The 24,882-nt window shown below is 41.3% G+C and overlaps 1 protein-coding gene across 3 annotated transcripts in view; it reads right to left on the bottom strand.

The window, feature by feature from the left end:
• LOC126926638 (uncharacterized) overlaps positions 1–11,631 on the bottom strand; it is a 100,082-nt gene extending 88,451 nt beyond the window's left edge. For 2 of the 3 annotated variants that reach the window (XM_050743075.1, XM_050743076.1), the window contains exons 1-2: positions 10,703–11,631; positions 9,016–9,052 (exon numbers count right to left, since the gene is read on the bottom strand). In XM_050743075.1, the coding sequence (XP_050599032.1) occupies positions 9,016–9,052; positions 10,703–10,864 (199 nt within the window). In that variant the 5' untranslated portion in view covers positions 10,865–11,631. Of the gene's footprint in view, positions 1–4,840; positions 5,232–9,015; positions 9,053–10,702 lie in introns of those variants that run through there. The other variant, XM_050743074.1, reaches the window with a different exon arrangement.
• Between the last annotated feature and the right edge of the window lie 13,251 nt (positions 11,632–24,882).

The raw sequence follows: 24,882 nt of genomic DNA, 5'->3' as shown, positions 1-24,882 counted from the left end.
CGGAGGAGCTATGCGAGCGAGGAAGGTGGAACGCAAGCATTAAAAAGGGAAGAACGAGAAGTTTAAGGTTCTCTCGCACATTAAACTAAGTGAAAACGTAACTATCACTGCTATACCGAATCCGAAGGGAGAGGAGGAGGGAGATTGGTTCATCCCATTTCGGACGAGCAAGAGGCTGCAGAGAAGTCCTGTTCCAAGCGGGAAAATGGAGGCGAATGTTGGCGATGAATGGGAAGGTGGTGAAGTATGGTTTGGTGTTGGGGACAGTGATCAGAGTATGCCGATTATAGTGAGAAATGATAAACAGGCAGGTATTTGGCGAGGAGAGCGGTTGAAAGAAGTACGCGCGCTAGATATGGTAAATCGTTGCCTGTGGACAGTGAGGCGGAGGATAGTGCGAGGGAGGATATTGACGCTCAGAATAGTGAGGTCGAGGGTGAACATATAATGTTCACGATGAGTAAAATGAAGTGGTTCACGTAAGCCTTATCGAGGACAGGGAAAATGTTGAATGCAGTGATAAAGAAACTGAATCTGGACAAGGATAAGAACTAGGGAATTAGAGGAATAGGCAATGTGATCAGGGGTATAGTGTCGTCGTTGGACCAATGCATTGGTCAGACGAAAAGGAGGAAGATGAAATCTGAGCGAGGAAAAGTAGAAAGGGTCGGACGGAATATAGGGTAGCAGGATGTAATATGCGCTGCGGATGAGAGTAGGGAGGACACGGGCGAAAGGGTAGCGGGCGACTACTCCAAAAGAAAAAATGATGTCCCTGGCGACGGGAGAAAGGTCGTAACAGTTAGGTGGCCCAGGAAAGGGGAACCTACATACGCATAGGTTGGTTGAAAACGAAGACTGACAGAAAGAGGAGCGAGGACTCGGAGGGTTGGAGTACAGTTGGCAGAAGAAGCAGGGAAAAGAACGGGGCCCCAGGGGTTGCCATCCTCCGGTGCGCGTGCTAACGAAGAGGGTCGGGGGAGAAAGTAACTGACAAAGGGCAAAGGGAGGAAAGGATTTTGATCTAAGTGGAGGAAGGTCGGGACTGGGTCGAGACGTTTAAAAGGATAATGTCCGCCAGGAACACGATCGAGGGAGTAACGGGTATGAACAAAACCGGGGCTGGCCACATACTCATCAAGTGTGAAAAGAAGATCGTAGTGAGTGAGGTGGCTGAGAAGCTTAAGGCCGCCTTGTGCGATGCAACGGAGGTAGCTGCATTAGTGAGTAGGACTACCGTGCAGATAAAAAATATCGATCCCCTTACCACCAATGAGGGGTGGGAAGAGGACATAAGAAAAGAGTGGGGGATAAAAAAGGGAGCTAGTGTTGAGGTAAGGGCGCTGACAATGGCGCCATAGGGTATTCAGGAGGCGGTGGTGATGTTACCCGCTACTGCGGTCCCACGGTAAGAAGTGGCGAGAAGGTTCAGGACTGGCCTGACTATCGCTTCGGCTAGGCTGCTGCTGAATGTGCAGCGATGCTTTAAATGCTACATGTTAGGGCATATGGCTGCATGGTACGCGGCCTTGTGCCCGAGGAAGGAATTGTGTAGGAAGTGCGGCAGTACTGAACACGTGATCAGAGAGTACACAAAGAAGCCAGAGTGTACGATGGGCTGTAAGCACGAGGGAGTGAACGCAAGGCACGTTAAGGCTCATTGACCTACCCGATGTTTAGGACCGATTATAAGGGCAGGAGAAGTTAAGGCCTTACACATAAACTTGAATAGACGCGGACTTGCACAGGATTTATTATTGCAGTACGCATGTGAGAATAAGGTGGACGTAGCATTTATCTTCGAACCGTATAGACAGTTATTGGTGCAATGTTACGGTCGGGGATGCAACGCTATGGGTTACCCTATTCAATGGAAGACATGCGGCGAGTGAGACATTGGTTAACAAGGAGGGATTGGTCGGCATCAAAGTGGAGCACACGATGTGTATCGGTGGCTATTATTCCCCCAATGTAAGTAAGCAGAAGTTTGACGGATACATAGGGGAAGTGGACGTAGTGATAGTGGGCCGTAGGAGAAGAGCTCCGACGCCGTTACTGGCCGGCGATTTTAATGCGAAATCCACGACCTGGGGTTGCAGGAGGACAGGGCTGAGTGTTAATAGACGAATAAGGAAGAGTTGGAAAAATAGTTCCGTTATGGACTGGTACTCTGCCTCTGATCATTTGTATTTTTTGCACGAATTTGCGAGTGATCCTAAGAAGCCAGCGCGAGGTAATTTTAAATATTTGACGAAGAATGTTGACGCGGAAAAATTCCTGAGGAGGTTGGTCCAGAATTTGGATTTTATGGTGAATGACGGGGTGATACACGGCATCCAATTCCAGAATTCTCTGGAACGTTCGTGTGCCAATGAAATGAAAGAGATCTTCCCGCCGCACGGCAGGAGAGGTATTAACCACTGGTGGAACACAGAGTTGTCCGGGTTGAGAAGGGCAACTCTGAGATTAAGAAGAAGAGAGCAGCGGGCAGTGACAGCTAGTAGAGACAATGCAGGACATATGATAACCGAGTTCAGGGAGGCAAGGAGGAGGTTAAGAAGGGCTATCGAACGCTGCAAGGAGGAAAGGTGGGAGGAGTTTTGCGCAACTCTGGACCAGGATCTTTGGGGAGGCCGTATCGAGTCGTAAGAGCCAAAATGGCTCGAAACGTGCCACCGGAGGGTCTCTGCAAGGACAGGGTTGCAAGGATTCTTGAAGATCTTTTCGTCATCAATAGAGCGGAACAGTCGGAGGAAGATCATACTTTTCGGATCTCGCAGACTCAAGGAGAAGAGGAGCAAGATCTACGCTTAACGGAGGAGAACCTGCTCATGGCCATGACAAAATGCGACCCGAGGAAAGCTGCAGGCTTGGAGGGGGTTCCGGGGGAGATCGTTAGGATCGTAGAGGAACAACAGCCTAGGCGGAGTCTGGACCTGTTCAACAGTATAAATAGGTCTGGACAGATACCGGCGGTGTGGAAGGTGGCGAGGGTGGTGCTTCTGCCAAAACCGGCAAGGGACCCACTGTTTAAGGTACGATGTTTACCCACTATTTAAGATTAAGGTACGATGAGTAGAGGCCAACCCGAAGTATTGTCGAATGATTGTACCGGCTTGGAACCTCAAATACCAATAGAGTTGAGAAGGAGGAGGGATTTTTAGTAGATATAGCGAAGTCATCTGCCGCATCCCACATAAACCACGTACATTTGGTACGGGGTATGCGTAAAGAATTTTCCCCTCCTCCGAAAAAGAAGAAAAAGAAAAAGGAGGTTGGGATTAGGTTGACTCGATGGTCATCTAGAGACTGCAAAAACGGCGGAAGGATGTCGATCCCAGCGCACTCTCTCGTGCGGCAAATGTGACCGGGGAAAATAGAATTGGGGGGAAGAGCTCAAAGCCACTTCGAATATAAAGCTGAAGGACGTGACAATCACGTTACTATCTAAGAGTAAAAGTAGAGAGGAAGGAGAAGGCTTTAGCCCTTTTATTAAGCCTAGGCTAAGAAGGCTACAGAGAAGCCCGATTGTCGGGGAAAGAAAGGGGGTTGAGGTCGGTGAAGAGTCCGAAGGGGGAGAAAGATCCTTCGGAGTCAGTGAACATAGCACGCCGTTGGTGAAAGGAGACAAAGGAGGAATATACCTGGCAAGGAGGGCGGTTGTGAAGACCTCGCTCGCTAGATACCGGGCGGAACTTGGTGAAGAGAGGTAAGACTCATGACGTGAGGAGGGAGGATACCGGCCTGAGGAAAGTGGTAGAGTGTCCGAAAAAGAGATGGTGTCCCCTGGAAAAGGGGAAAGCTTGCGGTTGTAGCCAAGAGACCGAGGAAAGGGGAGCTGTATCATGCAGAAATGTGTGGTCGGCCAGAGGCCTTCGAATACTCGGAGAGGGAAAGGAGTGAGGACTCGGAGGGCTGGTATGTGCTCGAAAGAAGAAGAAGTGAGAGGTGACAACCTCCGCAATCCGCTGGTGTCCTCCAGGAACCGCAATTCGTTGGGGTTCGAGGGAACGGAAAAGGGAAAGGAGGAGGCGGTGGAAGAGCATCAGCCGCAAGGAAGAGGAAGAGGGCAATCCTTATCAAGGTCGAGGAGGTCCGAGATTGGATGGATGTATATCGAAGAATTATGACCGTCAGAAACACGATCGTAGGGGCGACGGGGATGAGGAAGACCAGAGCTGGTCGCATCCTCATTAAATTCGACAGAAAGGTGGCAGTGGGGCAATGGGCAAGGATCCTTACGATGCGGTAATGACAGGAGATGGGTCAAGCTGGTCACCGACTGATGCACGGACACGGGCCTTCGAGTGGCACGGGAGAAAACCGAAGTCATCCTGCTGACGGGGAAGCGCGTTCCAAGAGTTTTTAATCTTGACGTAGGTGGTGGAGAGATTGCCACCAAAGAAGTTGTAAAATATCTGGGGGTGCGATTGGACAACGCTAGGAGAGACACTCTTCGCACTTGGAACAAGCGTGCGATAAGGCGGAGAAGTTCGTAAGTGCCATCAGGATCCTTCTGCCTAATGTAAACAGACCCACCGATTCTGTAAGAAGGTTATACTACGGAGTTTGGGAGTCGGATATCTTGTACGCTGCGCCGATATGGGCATCTGCCCCAGGTATGGTGAGAAATAAGATCATCTTGATCAGTGCTCAGATGGCGGCGCTAGTGCGGACGTCGACGGCGTACAGGAGAGTGTCGCACGGGGCACTGTGCGTGGTAACAGGCAATATGCCCATACATATTAAGGCGAAGCTCCAGTGGGAGGAGTACGTGGCGAAAAGAAGATACGGAGAGGAGGTGCGCGGCGAGATGCATGACTTGGCGGAGGAGAGGAAGAGGCTAGTGCATGAGGCCGAGGATAGGTGGAAAATCGAATGGTTATTCCATAATCCCGACAATTGGATGAGAAGGTTGATCAGGAATTCCTTAGTTTTCATAAGGAGGAAGAGGAGGATGAATCATTACGTGATGCAGATCCGTACCGGTTGTGGTATATTCAACCATTATCGACATAAGATCGGCATGGAGAGCCATACCAGTTGTTGGGACTGCGTGGAGGACCCGCACGACGCAGAGCACGTCCTGTTCAAGTGCCCAAGATGGGTGGTAGAGAGAACTTCGCTCGAATGCAAGGTGGACGATGGACATGGACATCGTCCCGAGGATGGCTGCAGAAGATGTCTGACGCGAGCCATCTGGTTCGGTGGCGTAGTGGTAGAACCATGAACTAGAGACATGTAAAAGTGGCGACTTGCAATGGTGAATCTAACTACCAGTGAATATACAGAACATAGAGTCGAACTCAGTTATGAATGTTGGTAAATGCGTATTGTAGAGAATTAAGTTATTAAAATGGTATAAATCGTAAGGACGATGATTTATTGGTGCACACAAATAATAATAATGAACAAATAAATAATAAAATAATATAACAAATAATATACAATAATATATAATACATAAGACAAAAAGTATAATACATAGTGTTTAAGTTATAATTAATAGCTTAAGATAATTAATAATTTAATTTATAGTCCATAAAGTATAACTAACTAATATATAACTAAATATAACTAAATAACTAATATATAAATATAACTAAAGTATAATATCCATTATATATATGATGCAGTAAATTAACTTAGTTTATAGCTGCATATTAGGGTTTTTTGATTTATTATGACGATGCTGGCTTGTATTGGGATTATGATTGTCTTGCGTTTGGGTGACGATTTTGGTAGATATGTATGACAACTGGCTATGTCCATGAACTATGCTTCATTTATAATAACATGGATAAGTTTATAACGGAGAAAAAAATTATGACGCAGGGAGTTTCGGAGCCCCCAATAAGTATCCTACCGGCGATGAGCAAGGTTTGGAAAGACACGTTCAAGTCGGCCATTAAGAAGGAACTGGGAATGGACCCGTCCTACCGAAATCAATTTGGGTTCCACAAGGGGAAGAGTACCATCGGTGCCATCTCGCCGATTCTTGCGAAAAGAAGGGCATTGTCTGCGTCATGATGTGCATCGATGTTAAAATCGCGTTCAATTCCTTGCGGTGAGAAGTAATCCTGAAAGAGGCGAAGCGTAGGAGTCTCTCCCCTCCCTCTCAATTTGACGAGGGTTCTCGCGAACTACCTCAAGGACCGTTTCGTAGTTCTCAACAACCCGAGTGGTCTTATCGTGAAACAAATGTTTGCTGGTGTTCCACGGGGCTCTGTGGTAGGCCCGCTTCTGTAGAACCTAGTTTACGATGACCTGTTGGCCAGATTTGACAATCGAGTGAATGTGAGAGCTTTTGCATTTGCGGACAATCTTGCTATCTTGGTGGGTCTGAAGACGAAGGAAAGTGTGGAGGTCAACTTGAATCTTCACATGAAGACGATCCTAAAATGGTGTGAAAATTCGGGTCTCCAGATAGCGAAGGATCAAACTGAGATCACTTTATTGACGAGAATGAGAGTTCCAAAAAATTTTAACATAACTTTGACCGGAGAGATGCTTAACACACGCGAAAGGGTTAAATACCTAGGTTAAACACCACCTAGGCGTGGTGTTGGACTCCGAAAGGAAATTCAGTGATCACATCGAAGCAGCTTGTACTACAGCGGATGCGATTGTAGGCATCATCGGAGGGCTCCTGCCGAATTTGAACGGCCCCTCTGACGGCTGTAGCAAGTTGTACTATCGGGTATGGGACCTTAGCAAAGTCAAGACAACAGGCGAACACTGCAGGGCACAAAGGATTGCCTTGATAAGTACCTCTACGGCCTACAGAACGGTTTCGCACGCGGCGTTGTGCATGTTGACGAGGACCATGCCCATTCATATGAGGACGCGGTGGTGGTGGAATCTACGAGGTTAAAATGAAACTAGCTCGACCAGACCTCGGCGATCCAGAAGTGCTCCTAATTCAGCTTCATCTTTACGAAGAGGAAGCGGTGGACAAATGGAGAAGTAAGTGGATCAGGTCCAACGCGCACATTTGGACATGGAGGTTGATTGAGGACGCAGCCACCTTCCCGAAGATGAAGAGAAATATAGAACACTATACCGTGCAGCTGTTGACTGGGCATGGTATCTTCAACACGTATAGGGTTAGGATTAACAAGGAACCCGTCGACAAATTTTGGTATTGCGATGACGTGTACAGATGGTTCTGAGCACGCCTTACTGAGGTGTCCAAGATGGGCGATCCAGCGTACCACTCTGGAGAATGTTGTTGGCGACACGTTGACAGTGAATAATTGTTGGAAACATGATACATTTACACTGTACATGTGAATGTGTGTGTAAGCGTCAGAGGGCGTCCAGGCCTTAGTTGGGACAAAAGACAATAGTCAGTCGTTAGAAGCATCTAGAAGAGTCGGTTGACAACAAGCGTGCGTGCGAGTAGGATTCAGATGTCTTTAGAGTATAAGATGTATGTATAACTGTTGTGTGTTAAATAAAGAAAATTATTTGAATTTCCGAATCCCTTCTATATCTTTACAGAATTACAATGTGCAAACAAACTCACTCGACACATGACAAGAAATCTATCCACGACTGTGCGTCAGGAATAATTAACTTTAAAAAAAGAATAAACATTGGTAAGTTTGCCGTTTATAAAATCGAACATATAACTTTCATTCCATTAACAGCTGAAAACCAATATATAGCTATACCAAAAGAAGAAAATAAAATACATGTACTTTGGAAGTACAAATTTGTAAATAGGAAGACCTTCCATAATTCAGTCACCTGGTGAACAATGTAATATTCATAATATTGAACGATAGTATAAGGAAGATAGGACAATCCAAAGTCAATATAACATTTGAATATAAACTCAAGAAGATTCCCTTCGAAAATGATACAAGAATAGATTATTTGTTAGACAAAATCGAAAGAACACCTAGAATTCCTAGTAACATACCAGAATATTAGAATAACTTAGACCAAATATCAGACCAAATCAATCAGCTAACGAATACAGTCTCTTAAGTCATGGGGACTCACATTTCTACAAATGGCCCGTTATGTTGCAGGTATCTACCCTCTCAATAAATTAGGAATATTCGATGTACTTAAGAAATGTTTACCTACAAAACCATATATTCATTTACTATGTTGTAAAACTAAGAATAACATCCAAAATATTGCGACGAATCCAACACCTTTAACATATATACAGAAATACCGCAAACAATTTAGCCAGCCGCCACTTGAACGAAGAAGATGAAACAGAACACTTGGAACAAATTCAGATGAGGCCTACCAAGGTGAGATTCCACAAATCCATAATGAAGAAACGTTAAGAATTTGGAGAACCAAAATAATTCTAAGGAGGGAATGTGACGGCCACCATACCTCAAATGACCTAGATAGTCATTATCAGATTTTGCACACGACACCCACAACTTCCAACATTGCCCCTCAGCGCCTATACTTTTAGGATATAAAAGCCGAGCATCTACCCAGAAACCGCAGTCTTGACAAATCTTGTCGACCCCCGGTCATACTTCGGAATTATACGCTAACGTTACATATTGTAAATCTATTGTATTCTTATACTTGATCAATAAATATTGTAAAAGAAAATACAAGAGTTGGAGATCCTCCTCATCTCATCATTTTTTTATTTTCTTCTCACGAATATTATGTGATACAAGCATAGTCGAGAAGCGAGAAGGTAATCGTGGATTATTGATTGTTAAATAAACTATATTGTTGAACACCGCCGAGTATTTCTTGGGCACCTTACACCAAACACCATTTCAAGTATATTATACAAGTCAAATGACATGAGTCTGAATTAAAATAATAAATTCAAGAATCCAAATAACAAACAGTTTTGTAGCGACACCCGAAACGGAGATAACTTATCTCAAGCGCTCACGGGCGCATCAATACAGAAAATGAAAGTAACACGAGAAGTTAAATTAATTATAACAAATGAATATCCATGACGAATTTCGTTGATTTTGCAAGAATAATTACAATAATAAAATTTTATTCACTTACATAAAACGTCAGGACATCGATGCATCATGGCACGCACCTGAAACATACCAATAATTAATAAATGGTTAATAATCACGAATTAGAACATTAATAACGAACGACGATAAATAATAATAAAACACTAACATTTAAACAATATTAAAACCCACAATGTTTATTAAGAGAACATGTTGTAAAACGTGTGGTAGTTTAATGACGAGATTACTCGATATTGAAGCCGTCAAATATATTTTAAAGCAATTATAAATACAGAGAAAACGGTAGATTGTTCGATACTGGTCATTAAAAGAATGTTCACTAAGACGCTCGGTTCTAATTCACTAAGACTGTGTGTAACTCACTGAAGAAATCGCGCGTGACTGAAACTGATGAAAACTGGTCACCTTACGATCACGTTCGTTTATTTATGCTGGACGACGGGGTACCGGTAAATTTCCATTCGCCTTTGTTAGACGGTTCCATGAAGCGGCGACATTGTTTTTGCCCGAAGTTTACTTACTACGTCGTAACGTTGTTGATACTCCGAGACAAGACCACACGTGGCTCGATTTGTCCTCTAGCTAGTATGTCGCAACAATATTATATAAATTTGTAAGTATGGGATGCGGAAAAAATTAAACGAGTCTGAAGAAAGCAAATTTTGGAACTAAAACAGCAACAGCTATTGGTAGCAAAAATATCGAAAGTAATAAGAAGAAGTCGTAAAGTAATACACAATTTCTTAAAAAATGTTGAAGATTATGACAAAAAGAAAAGTACTTGTCGGTCGTCATCGTTATCCAATCGTGATAGGTGAGCAATTTTGCGTGTAGCAAATTGCAACTCGCAGTTAACAACGAAGGAAATAATGGAAAAATCTAGTGTTAGTGCCAGTGTTTCAAGTGTTCGTCGTGTTCTACTATCGTGCAAAGATATTAAGCTCCAGCCGTGACTTTCCAAGACTGAAGCTCTTACTATTCGACTTTCGGTGGAGTCTGTTTCTTCTTTGTTTGTCATCCCTCAATATCCCCACTACTCTGTAGGCGTACATGATCATTGCCACGCTTCTAGAATATTCGGTGGAAGGACCGTTGCGGTATAGATGACTCATTAGGCACTTCGGCGATACACATTGTCGCCAAGGCCGCCACATTTTTATCTCCATCGCGCGAGTTAAACATACATGCGCGTGTCACACGCTCAAGAATGCCACACGCTCAGAAACAGTAATAGGATAGACGAAACATCCTGCATGACACATCTATCGAAACAATCACCAGACAATAACGGAATAGCCGCCTCTGATATACACCAGACGATAACCCCTCCAGACCTCAGTATAAAAACCCTCCCAAATTAGCGTTCGACACCTTTTTGTTGTAACACTTTGAACCGTCATACTTTGAAAGGTTACTCAAACAAAATGCTGTATTTATCGCACCTGTAGTAGAAACTGACTTAATACTAACCAACTCAGAACAATACACCTTTGTCGATAGCCACTGCTTAAACAAATATTGTAAACGAACGGCAATTATCCACATTTGTAAAAGAACTCAACCAAACCATAATAGAATCAATTCACCTGAATGTAGAATCTAATTAACTAATAATCAAATATCAATTATTTTTATTGTATAATTAACAATAATTCAAACAAAATACAATAAATAGAACAAATCGAAATGCAATATGTAAAACTACTTACATTCTTGAGCTCCTGCAGAGGCTCTGTCCTCTTGAGAGATGCACTGACTCTAGTACCGAAAAAGAATGTTCGAAAGAATATAAAATAAGACCACACTACCGCGACCGCTAAAATTATAATCGGCGAACAAGAACCCCAATGTCGTGTAAAAAATTGTTTCATAAAATTGTATTACTTTCGCGTGTGATTATTTAATTGGATTTATTCAAAACGACCGTGATTTGAAAATATTGAAAAATACTTTTGCGGAGCAAACACTGACTCTACAAACCACGTTGCACGCAGTCACAAATATTCCCTAATAATAAAGCTGTTTATGGGTGGGGTGGGGTAGGATAGGGAGTAGAAAAGAAGCGAAATATTGTTTCGATGTTTTTCTTCTTTTCTCTATCGATTTAGAAAATACTGCTACTTTTCTTTTACGTATGAAAAATATTAGTTTAAAATTATAAGATATTTCTCGATATCGAACAAATGTTTACGAATACCGTGAATGCAATACGATCATTTGCAAGAATTATACTGTGAATGTTCCTTACTAGAATATGAAATATACACTCCACTAACACACTATAGTCGCGTGTTATAAATAGTTGAAAATATTTGCAAGAATTCAAAAGTTCACAGCTAAATATACTTAAATAATACTACAGAAACTCATGCGAAATCTTGCTTTGAAGTACATGAGTTTACTTGCGCGGCACGTCTATAAAAAGAATATAAGTTACGAAGTTAAACGATAGTAAAAAATATAGTAATGAATATTGCGAAAGATATACTAATGAAAGTAATAAAGAACCGACGCCACCAATAGGCTAGAATAGGTTACAAACCTGACGCAACGCGATCCATGTTATCGGTACGAAATGAGACGACTAAATGACTCCTTGTACCTTCGTTTCACGAGCAACTTCCAAAGGGGCGTGGAAGGGGGAACACGTGAGCCGATGGCGCAAGCAGCTACGCAGTTAACGATTACACGTTACTAGACAAAGAAATGTATACATCAACAAAAACATTCATCTTCTACGAAGCACTTCCCTTCGAAATACGCAGCAGGAATCTTTCGAATTGCGCAGCACGAATCTTTCTCTACATCGATATTTGCAAGCATCGTACGATAATTCGTAGCCCTACTGACAACATCACAGACACATTTGCCGAACTTATTACCTTACTTACCTCACTTTATAACCTTAATTTCGTTAAACAAAGTAAGATTTAAACAACAGCATGGAGAAAATGAAAAATTACTTAAAATTACTGGTCGGTAGTGACGCAGTATGCAGATGAAGGGTTAAGTGTTTTTTAAGAGTGCATTCTCTTTTAATACTAATATAAAAATGATAAAAGAGAAACGTTATTTATTCCTAAGCGAAAAATGTGGTAAGAGAATAATTTTTTCACGGTTGAAAATTTGAAATCCATTGATATTTTCTCTATAACATTTTTATTATGACGACGTAGTATCTCAAGTTTTGATCAATCCAATGATATTTATTCTTAGAAATATCTTGAATACGGAGAATTAAGAAATGTATGGTGAAGGACGTAAAGAATGAAAATTAATTATGGCGGAGGAATCAACGAAGGAAAATTATTTTGCTAATTACTATACGAATGAATATTCAAAATGTCGCGCAACGACTACTAAACTATTTAATGAACACTAACCTTACCAGGCCTAACCAAATTACTGGTTTAAAGATCTAATTTAAAATTCTACATTTATCGTTATTTCGTTTGTTCATATAGCTTTATGTGAATTCTTACATTCTCCGATTAATTGATTTCTCAACTTTTAAAACCAGTTATTTGACCAGACCTGGTGAGACTAGCGTCAAAAGCCAGCCTGAAACTTTCTTCAATTTCTGATCTTCGGCCGATTTTCAGTATTTTGCCTTCGACTTTTCACCACCTAGTAGATTTGAGAAACGAAATGCAATGTAAGACATGCCAACGTTTAGGCCATGTTGCTTCTAACTGCAACAGACTGCCGCAGCCTTAAATTCAACGTTAAATTACGATCCAGATGAACGTATTGACCCAGATTCCTATACCGAAAAAAGCGAGAATAACACAAATCATCCTTGTTACGTGTCGTGTAAAAATTATGGTCATCCTGTTCACATCAAGATTCCTCTCGACGCTTATTGTTAATGTTAAAAAGGCGATGGCAAAAGAGAATTTGGAAGATTAACGAAGAGCGATACAAATAAATACGATTCGTTCGTGAAACAAGTGACTCAAAAATTACTTGCTGTGAAATTCCATCGAACTGGATAATTCTCCTAGACCCTGTATTCCCTTACTTCATCGCGATATATCTGATAGCTACATACGAGCCACAACCCTAACCCTGTCCTCGGAGAAACGACTAAATACTACAATATAAAGCTAAGTCCTGAAATCAGTGCGTTGAAGATCAACCAGATTTGAAGCTCTACGCTTATAGGGGAAATCTTCATGATTATACCGCAGTAACATAGCTCAAAAGTGAACCGGGTCCTCTCATTTCACTAAATAATAGGGCGACGATCCCCTAGACGAGTCCAGTAGCTCGGCGGCAAGTACAGAGCATCTCTCGCAGCATTCAAGATTTCCAAACATATCCTACCGACACGTATAGCCAATAGGAAGCTACATCTGTATATCCATTATTAAACTATGTCTTGTCCCTTGACAATGTTTCCAATCAACGAAAAAAGTTTAAGTGAAAACAGCGCTTGCCCTCCTTATAAGTGATATATCATAATAGAACTTTCGGGAAACCGACTATATCAGGTCAACTGACTCAGAGTTCAAAGTAATTTCCCGTGCTTCCAAGTTTTTTCCTAAAATGCGACTTGGCAAGTAGATAGCTGCCACTGTAAGGCATTATTTAAAATATATTTAAACCGCGAGAAAATTTCGGAAATCCCCAAGAAACATCTCCAAAGTAACAGCTCAACAACGGTGGAACTTACTTAGAGCAGCCTCTATTTCTGTCAACAAACAAGTGGTTCGTAATGTGACGACCTCTACTCGAGGTTGCGAGTGGACCTCGAGCACCGCACCTGGAGACATACCGACCTGTACAACACATGCCGTCTCGAGAACCATACTTGACAAACCGCCACTTTGTCGGGAACTACTAATATTTTTTTAATATTTTTATTAAATTGAATTTTACCAAAAACCATATGTGTTAAATTTGTATTATATATTTTCCGGCTTGACATTGGATGTCTATATGCCATTGTTGGTCAATCATAAATATTTCCGTTGTTGTTTTTACTACTAGATAAACCAATTATGACCGATTAGTCACTTATTATAATTCGGCATATCCTGTTTTTTATTTGTTAATTTACTTCCTTTGTTTTCAATTTTACCTTCTTTATTTTAAGCTAAATTTATTTCGAGTGACTCGAACCTTGATTTAGTTATTACTAACTTCCTGTGTATTCGTATTATGCGGTGATATGAACTATCTACCATATACCACGATTAAGGAGGTATTCTAGTCTAGAGGCATGAATTTCGGGTGGATTTTGAAGCTCTGTACTAACGAAATAAAAAATATTTTTACTATACATTTTTTTATCATTTGTTTATTGATATGCTAAGATTACATAAAAAATTAATCGAAAAAAACTTAAAATTCACAAAGTGGCGAAGTGGGGGGTCCAAAAAAAGGGTGTCCTGGCGTGCATGATTTCAACCCTTCTAGTGATTTGAAGCAAAAAAGCCGCATGGATTCTTAATTAGTATAGACACTGCTATAGCCTGAACCCCGAAAAAGTCAAAAAAGTGTTTTTTCACAAAATGGCGGCCATTTGAAAAACGTTTCCTTTTTGGCATGTTTTTTGGCAATTCCAAATTATTTAAAAATATTAAAATTAAGAATTTTGAATCTGAGCGTGATGGAGGCGATAGAGGAATGTATGAAGAACATTCACATCAAATTTCAAATAAATCGGTTCTTTAGAACTTGAGATATCGTGCACGCCAACTTGATAAAAGTAGTTTCGAGAAAAACGCGTTTAAAGCTTTGAGACAAGTTTCCGTCAATTTTACTCATAGAATGGTACAGCGTATTTACATATTTTTAATCGGCGCTTCCTGGTCTATACAAGAAACCTTCCTCTACTTCAAACTGCTCATTCTCCGAAGTTCTTTCATGGAGACGAGCAGTTCTGGCTTCCTGTGGTGCCTCTGAAGCTCGGAGTTCAGAGCGCTCGATGCGAACTTTGTCTCGCCTGAGAACTGCGAACGCATGAGCTTCTGGGCCAATCGTGATTCCCATGACACTTAAGATTTTTAATATGGGTGTAAAACCTTCATTAAAAATACATACTGCGAGGAATGTGGAGATTTGAATTGTCTGTGTTCGTGCGTAGATGTGCTTCGGAGTAAAAGTCCATATTAAGGAGTTTAAGGTTTCGTTATTATTTTGGATTTCAGAACCCAAGCATTGTTTCAATTGAATTATTGAATTAAAAATACATGAAAAAGGGATAAAGTACAATAAAGATTTTATGAGGGTATTCATACGTAGGTACTCGGGCAGAGTCTACCGTCTACTGTTCATTTGTTCCAGTCGGACCGGAGCAGATGTGGTGTCACAAAAATGACTGTAACTCATAAAATAATTGAAATTTTGAAAAATCCTTTTAAGGGCATATTCTTGAATGTCTATACTTTGGAAATATGAAAAAATAATTTTCGATTTTTCAAAATTTGTAGACTAGAATACCCCCTTAATTAAGAACGGTTGATCGCCAGACATGGCTCGCATTTCGTGTACTTCGCGCATGAACTCTTCTACTCCGATATCGTTTTCGCCGTTTAACTGTAGGATACATGCTATCGCGTCTTTGGCTCGTAAGCTCGGACAAGCGAAGTGCGGTAAACGATCTTCATAAGAGTGATGGTTGTCTGCCTCTGGTCGAAGCGGGGCGGATGACGGGGGAGTCGTGTCTCTAGCGGGAATAGATTCGTCGGCTATCCGTTATGTCTCTTCTATACGTCGCGTAAGAAGTTCGATTTGCTAATTGAAGTTCTCGTTTTGTTTTTGCATCGCGTCGAGTCGAATTATCTATAGCTCCGGTTGTAGAAGCGGTATTGATAGTTTCGATTTTGTCTTTTCGTGATGTGCACATGTTTCTAATCGAGCTTATCGAGTCTAAACTATTGTTGCTATTTGAGCTTGAAACGCTTGAGAAACTTGGTTTTCTCGCACGGTAATGTACAAATGAATCCAGCTTTTCAGCTTACCGTAGTTGGTATGGTCGTTGAGGAGTCTCTGGTGTGTTTCCTCTCTGCTTGATTTTAGATTCCGAATCTTATTCGTAGGCTTGCTCTGCGCTGACCGTAGTCCTCTCGTCTAGTTTCACCGTACTGGAACGTTGAAAGTTGCTGCAGGGCTTCGTAGTAGCAAAGATTGGCAGTGATCCGCAGATTCTTCCATCTTCAATGATGCGCGTACGCCGAAATCGTGATTTCGTTTACACTGAAGCGAATGAATCCTGGCAGGATCGCCAAAATGTCACGTAACAGATATTGAACAAATAATTAAAATGATTAAAATGATTAACTTGACTGACTTGAACGATTTTGGGGATAGTATTTACATTCTTTTATTCGCGGGAGTGAGAAAAGACCTTGGTTGCACTTGTCATATATCCATGGGAACGGACAGAAAAACCGGACACTACCTCGGTGGTCACTCATGATAAGGCGCTTGGACCCTGCCTGTCTTATCGCGTAAATAGTCGAATTCTCCCGTGACAGCCACGTAAACGCGAAAAATATCTCCGAAGATAGAATTTTGATGGCGCGAGGGACAAATCCTCGTGATGATTTTCCCAATAACGATCCTGATTCCCCCTTGACGTGTCTGCTCGGCGTCACTTCCGGCATCGTGACCACCGTAAGCCCAACGACGCCCTTACAACCTCCTTTATATCCTATATGCCCTTCTCGCTGTTGATGAAAATTCTGTTTGTGAAATTAGACGTTTGCTCGCTTTGAGACAAAGTAAACCGCGTTTCTCACAGGTGTTCGGCAGATGGCGATGATGCGATATAGTGCAACAAAGTGAAATTTTACGAGCGTGAATCTAGCAAGATTAGAATGTAACAGGAGCGCGACAAAGTGGAAACTTGTAATGAAAAAGGGAAGAATGTATTGCCAAAGAAACTTTTTTTCTCCATTTTCTTTTGTAGAATTATATTTCACTCGCGAGTATTATAGCATGTCTGCCGTTGATACAAAAATCATAAAAGGTTTACGTATCTGCAGGTATATTTACGCTATATGAAGGACAGTCAGGTATTACACGCATGCATTTTCGACAAATAGATTCACGTTCGAGATAAGAGTTCCTCGTTGATACTTTCTCATGGTATAAATAACGAGAAATTATCAGGAAGTACATAATAACGTTACAGTAAAACTACTCGTACTTCGTTACTTTTACTCGCATGTATAACACCTACAACGATATTCTTCGTTAAATCAATAAATAAAAGCGTTCCCCAGCGTACACACAAGACTAAATCTTAAAATATAAGAATCGACGTAAGAGTAAGACTAGGAAAGTTCGAAATGAGAATAATTCGTCGAAACGACAAAAAGAAAATGCCTGACACAACAATAACGATACGGTAAATCAGCGTTTCGTTTTAATTTTCATCGATCAGTCGTCCAGCAAGAGATATATGTCAAGCAGCGACGGTGTAACCCCAAAATCTTCTACTCTGACGTCACCTTAGGCGACCACCTCTAAACATCCTCCAAACAGTCGACACATCGCCATCCTGGTAAAGAACTTCAAAAAATATCCTCACCATCATTTCCGTTGTCCTCGGTTAATATATAAACTCCGAATATTGACGACCAAGTCAGTCTGAATTGTGAGCCGATACTTGATTATTGTAAATGGTGTTGGAGGGTCTTGGACTCTTGAAATAATAAATTTTTTTGTATCATCACGAGAGTTCTTTTTTTACGTGACAACGGCGATATCACGATCGGCACCCTTCAAATCCGATAGGTCGATGATGGAGATAAATATGTGGCGGCCTTGGCGACAATGTATATCGCCGAAGTGCCTAATGAGTCATCGATATATCAACGGTCCTTCCACCGAATGTTCTAGAAGCGTGACAACGGTCACGTACGCCTACAGGGTAGTGGGGATATTGAGGGATGACAAACAAAGAAGAAACAGATGCTACCGAAAGTCAAATTGTAAGAGCTTCAGTCTTGGAAAGTCACGGCTGGAGCTCAGAACAAAATCGCAGTCAGTGTAAATTCAGAATACAAGAAATAAATTCTCTTGTTTTTTTTTGTTACCTTAATTTTTTCTTTTCGTTCGAGCCCCCTGTTTTTTATTTTACGTGACATTTTTGGCGATCCTGCCAGGATAGTGAAAAGTGTTTGTTCGGAAACCAAAAGACATTCATCATCTACGGAAGATAGAATTATTTGGGACTACGGTCATCCGCAACAACGAAGTAACTATCACGAACCGAGTGAAGTGACAAAGGAAGGTAAACTGGATTCCTTCGTACGTTACCGTGAAAGAAAATCTAGCTTCAGTAGCCAAGACTCATCTTCGCCCGAAAGCAGGAATATGTCTAAGACAAACGAATCTCAAACTTCTACCTCAACGGATCCAACGTTGCGAACAATATTGGATAACATTCAAAAACAGCAAGAGAGTATTGCCCGTTTACAAGAGGATATGTTACGCTTGTCTATGCAAAGTGACGAAACAAATAGATGCTGGGTAGCAGAATTCGGAAGTCTTAGGAGAACCGTCGCAGAGCTACGGACTGGGTTCGGATCCCTTGCGGCCGATGATTCTGGTTCCATCATTACCGAAGGCAACGAAAGTGAATCGACGGCGATTAATCGCACCGGGAGTACGGTTAGGGCACGCGAACCGACCGGGTTAACGATTCCAGGCATCCCACCTGCGCACATCGACACCGAACAACCCGAGGTTGAAGAAAGAGGCTACTTTCCACCCGCTCTTTCCACTCTACGAGTTAAGGATGCAATACGTTGTATTCCAATGCTCAACGGAGACGATGACGTAGGTGTCGAAGAATTCATCAAAGAAGTGAGAAGTATGAAAGACTGTTGCATGGAGCAAGATTTATTGCTAAAAGCAATAAAGGTATCCGCAACATCCCCATTGAGTGCTACAGTGATCTGTACAACGCACTGAGGAACAATGTGGCAGCTCAAGTGACTTCGGAAGAATATCGGGAACAATTAAAAGAGTTGAAACAGGGACGGGAAGAATCAGTGCAGAGTTTTAATATTCGGTTCAGAAGAATACTCAACCGTTTACTGTACGCAGTAACCAACGAGTACCCACAACCACTTCTACGCAAGCTAATGATCGAAGAAACTACAAAGAAGATTGTCCGTGTGTACCTAAAGGGACCCAGGCGCGACATAGGCCGAACATTATTAATCATTGAACCCGTGAATCTTGAAGAAGCTGAAAAGAAAGCAGCCGACTTAGAACGCTACTCACGAGAAGAACGGTAAGCCAATTGGTCAAGTAATCGCTTGCCTTCCGCTAGTAGTCGCCTCAACAATCAATCAATGCATGTAAGACGATCTAATACACGATCTAGATCGCCTAACGCACCAGTAGCTCAGAAACCTACCACATTTGACCGAGTAGAGAATAGGCCACCCGCCAAACGCGCGCAAATGAAGTGTTTCAAATGCGGAAAGCAGGGACACATGGCCAGCAAATGCCAAAATTTTCTACAACCGAGCCAGCACGACCGACCACCCGCAAGAATTCAAGCAGTCCAGGAAAGGGACGAAACACGAGAAGTAACATCGAACCAGAGTATAGACGAACCGCGCGAAACATACCAGTCAACATCACCACAGGAAGATTACTCACAATACCTTTGTCAACCCGAACCACAGAGCGAGTATTTCTGGTCGACACGGGAGCAGGGATAAACCTAGTGAAACGTAACAAAACTGTCAACGCGATGCAAATAGGGCCTAGACAAAAATTTTCTATGGGACGAGACAAATACGAAACGAACGAATACGTAACGAAACGAATTTTTGGACAAGACCACATCTTTCACATAGTACCGGACAACTTCCCAATCATCGAAGACGGAATCATTGGACTACCATGTTTAGAGAAGTATAACTATTCAATATCCAATGACAGAATCCGACTAAATGACAAAACCATTTTATTTCAGAAACCAATACAATTAACTCCTGGAGAAAACAGAGTTCAAACAATCTATCTGGAAGGCAAACCAACTAAAGTATGTTTTATCAACACTGGTGAGCAAAACATTGAAATTTCTAATAATATTCAAAATTCCCATGATGTTTCCAACGTATCAAAACTAAAAAGCCTAGTGAGAACAGATCACATTGAAAAGCCAATCCGCGAATCCATAGAAAAGATTATTCTCCACTACGTTGACATCTTTAATTTAGAAACCGACCTTTTGCCCTGTACTAATTTAACCCAGCACACAATTTCATTAACCAAAGATAAAATCATTAACACACGATCGTATAGACCACCGGAATGTCATCGAGACGAAATTTCGCGACAAATAGGAGACATGTTAAAGAAAAATATTATAGAAGAATCAGATTCCCCTTATAACTCTCCGGTATGGGTAGTTCCGAAAAAATTAGACGCCTCAGGAAAACAGAAATGGAGGATAGTCATTGATTTTAGGAAACTAAATGAACTCACGGAACAAGACGCTTATCCTTTACCTGGCATAGACGACATTTTGACACAACTAGGAAACGCGAAATTCTTTTCGGCGCTTGATTTATCCTCAGGATTTCATCAAATTCCAATGAACGAGAAATCCAAAAAATATACCGCTTTTTCGACACCGCAAGGCCACTTTCAGTTCAATCGAGTGCCATTCGGTCTTAAAAACGCACCCGCTACTTTTCAAAGATCAATGGACAGAGCCTTAACTGGATTTGTAGGAAAATATTGCCTTGTTTATTTGGACGACATAGTGATATTCGGAAAAACGATTCAAGAACATAATGAAAACCTCGCGATAGTATTTCAGAGACTCAGAGAATCAGGACTTAAATTGCAACCGGATAAGTGCGAATTCGTAAAACCGGAACTAGAATACTTAGGCCACGTAGTTTCAGCCGAAGGAGTTAAACCAAACTCCAAGAAATTAGACGCTGTAAAAAACTTTCGATTACCCCGCAATGCCATAGACGTTAAATCATTCTTAGGTTTAGCAGGTTATTACCGCAAATTTATTCGGAATTTTTCTAAAATCGCGAAAAGCCTTACAGACTTAACAAAAAAGGACACACCATTCCATTGGACTGACAAACACCAGACTAGCTTTGATACTTTAAAGGACAAACTCTGTAATTCCCCAATACTAGCTTATCCAGACTTTAACAAAACCTTTACCCTAACCACCGACGCAAGTAACGAAGGTCTAGGAGCAATTCTGTCACAAAACGGTCATCCTTGCTGTTACATTTCAAGGACACTAAACCCATCCGAACGAAACTATACCACGGCAGAAAAGGAACTCTTGGCCATCGTATGGGCCGTGAAAAGACTTAGGCAATACTTGTTAGGACGACGCTTCATTATTCAAACCGACCACCAAGCCCTTAAATGGCTACACAATTGCAAAAACCCCTCTAGTCGACTAATTCGTTGGAGACTTAGACTCGAAGAATACAACTATGAAATCGAATACACAAAGGGTAAGGATAATACAGCTGCAGACGCCTTATCTAGGGTTCACGCGGTAACTCGCAATGAAATAGTTAATCTCGACCTATTAATTGACCACACTAATTCACTCAACGAATGGAAGAACAACAACGAGAACCCGAAACTCTTAGAAATTAAACCGAATGATCAAACATTTTACCAATTAACTCGAAACGATTTAGGAGAATACGACGAGACACTTTGGATTAGAAAACTTTACAAAATTCTTAAAAATACAACAAAAATCGGCATAGGAAATAACGATTTCACTGAATTAGAGAAAACACAGATTAAACTCATGCTAATATATTTTAACGACACATACAAGGAAATTACTTATGCGCCCAACCCCATCTTAAAACTAGACGAAAGCGAAATACTACAAGCAATAAAGGAAAACCATAACGACACCGTAGTACATTTAGGGAAACAGAAAACGTATCAACGGATTAAGCATAAGTTCAAAATCCCCGGCCTTTTTGAAAGAGTAGAAAACTTCGTGAAGACATGCGACACATGTCAAAAGGAGAAACTAACACGTATCAGACCCAAAGAGTCCCCACAGATCTCAGACACACCACTTCACCCTAACGACAAAATCGCTATGGACATCATAGGACCGATGACGAAAACCAAACGCGGAAATCAATATATACTTTCAATTCACGACGAACTTACGAAATATCTGATCCTTGTTCCCCTTAAAACGCAACGATCTGAATCTATAATTAACGCGCTCATTGAGCACTATATTTACATATTTTCGGCACCAAAGACGATTCTGACAGACCAAGGACAAAATTTTGTTAGCGATTTAATGACGAAATTTGAAGAGGCCTTTAAAATCAAACACATCAAAACAATTTCATTTCACCCATAGAGTAACGGATCCCTCGAAAGAACACATGCCTCGGTTAAAGATTTAATTCGTACTGCGTTACACGACAATGACAAAGAATGGGACGAAGTACTTAATTTCATTTGTTTAGGATACAACACTGCAAAACATGGAAGAACAGGATTCTCCCCCTTCGAATTGACTTTTGGGCGAAAAGCGAACTTACCTTCCGCAATATCCATATTCCCCACATTTACCTATGACGATATGTACTCATTTTGGCAAAAACAGTTAAATAAATATTGGGAAACAGCTCACAAAACACTTATTCAAAATAAGCAACGCTACAAGCGAGACCAAGAAAGAAAGATTGTTAAAACTCAGACCGTGTTTAGGAAAGGAGACTTTGTTTTAATTCACAATGACCATAAAAGAGATAAGTTGGACATTGAATGGTTAGGACCCTATAGAATCAATGATGTGAAAACTCCTTACTACATTATATCTATCGATAATATTAAGAAAAAGATACATGGTAACCGATTGAAAACGTACTTTTTCCAGGATAATGCTGACCCTAGCACTAGTAACAATACCCTTGGTTAGTTGTCTTAAATTCACAGGATAGGAATTACGATTTATAAACAAATCCAACCAATTCTACTACGATCTTAGAGGACCAAGATCAATCTAAACTGGGGGGTATGTCACGACCGGCATACTTCAAATCCGATGGACCGATGATGGAGATAGAGATGTGGCGGCCTTGGCGACAATGTATATCGCCGAAGTGCCTAATGAGTCATCTGTATCCTAACGGTCCTTCCACCGAATGTTCTAGAAGCGTGACAACGGTCACGTACGCCTACAGGGTAGTGGGGATATTGAGGGATGACAAACAAAGAAGAAACAGATGCTACCGAAAGTCAAATTGTAAGAGCTTCAGTCTTGGAAAGTCACGGCTGGAGCTCAGAACAAAATCGCAGTCAGTGTAAATTCAGAATACAAGAAATAAATTCTCTTGTTTTTTCGTTACCTTAATTTTTTTCTTTTCGTTCGAGCCCCTGTTTTTTATTTTACGTGACACGGTGCCACCGTTTGCTCCCTTACAAGATTGAACGTCCACGTTCGACCCATTTATGAGACCCCCCTCGTGCCACGAAGAGACGAAATGCACCAATGCCTTTAATCGTGCAAATTATATCACGCGTATCTCGCGAATTATCACACAATAATAATAATAAGTCAAATCTAATAAAATTTACTTCTCATTAAAAAGCCCTACCAGTACAATTATTTATTAATTGCTTTATTTATTAATTCTTAAGAAGATACATATAAATAAAAAAATGGTAAAATTTGATTAGTATAATAAAAAGAATATATACCTACGATCATTCTAAAATATAAAAAGTGTAGTCTTACGTTCATTGATACATTAAGAACACATACATTTTTTAATGATGGTTACAATGTAACATCATTTCTATATTACATGTGTTACGCCACGAGGCTTAGTATAGGTCGCATTTTTAACCGTCGCTCGCTGTCGTACAGTGTTGCAGGCAGATCGCCTTACCTGCTCTACGGAAACATACAATGTATCGACGAGCGTGTCACGACCGGCATACTTCAAATCCGATGGACCGATGATGGAGATAGAGATGTGGCGGCCTTGGCGACAATGTATATCGCCGAAGTGCCTAATGAGTCATCTGTATCCTAACGGTCCTTCCACCGAATGTCCTAGAAGTGTGAGAACGGTCACGTACGCCTACAGGGTAGTGGGGATATTGAGGGATGACAAACAAAGAAGAAACAGATGTTACCGAAAGTCAAATTGTAAGAGCTTCAGTCTTGGAAAGTCACGGCTGGAGCTCAGAACAAAATCGCAGTCAGTGTAAATTCAGAATACAAGAAATAAATTCTCTTGTTTTTTTTTTTTTTTTTGTTACCTTAATTTTTTCTTTTCGTTCGAGCCCCCTGCTTTTTATTTTACGTGACAAGCGCATAGTTGTCACGAGTTCGAGAAACGTCGATTTCGGACCGTTATTTCATCCACACAAAGAAGGTGGTATACGTGATCACAGGCGCGAAAGGTGGTGTGGCCCGAGCGTAGTGGGGGTCGTCTCCTCGAGAAAACAAAGAAATGATCGAAGGGCAATCAGTCTCTTTTGAAGATTCGAACAGTATACGCCGTGAGGTAAAATGAATAAAGTCGCTAAGTCTAACGAACATATCGAGAGATATCACAAAGTCGAATCAACTTCTGTAACGTATTAACATTATTTATCACCAAATAATTTGTGACACTTCATTGTTATTAAATTCTTACTAAATATACAAGTTATATCAACCTGTTAATACAGTGTTAAATTCATTAAACTACCTCTGTTATCTTAACCGAAACGGCGGAACGACGAATTCGCGGCGTCGATTATACGAATCGTAGCGAGAATTTACGCCTCTCGCTGACGCATTTTCCTCGTGACCGCGTCTGTCCGCGAACAGTCGTGACAATATGCAAGGTGTGACAAGTACTCTTGCTCTAAGGCACAATATGAAATCAGC

Source organism: Bombus affinis, chromosome 18 (assembly GCF_024516045.1).
Source record: "Bombus affinis isolate iyBomAffi1 chromosome 18, iyBomAffi1.2, whole genome shotgun sequence".
Taxonomy (NCBI): domain Eukaryota; kingdom Metazoa; phylum Arthropoda; class Insecta; order Hymenoptera; family Apidae; genus Bombus; species Bombus affinis.
This window is presented reverse-complemented; position numbering and strand designations above follow the sequence as displayed.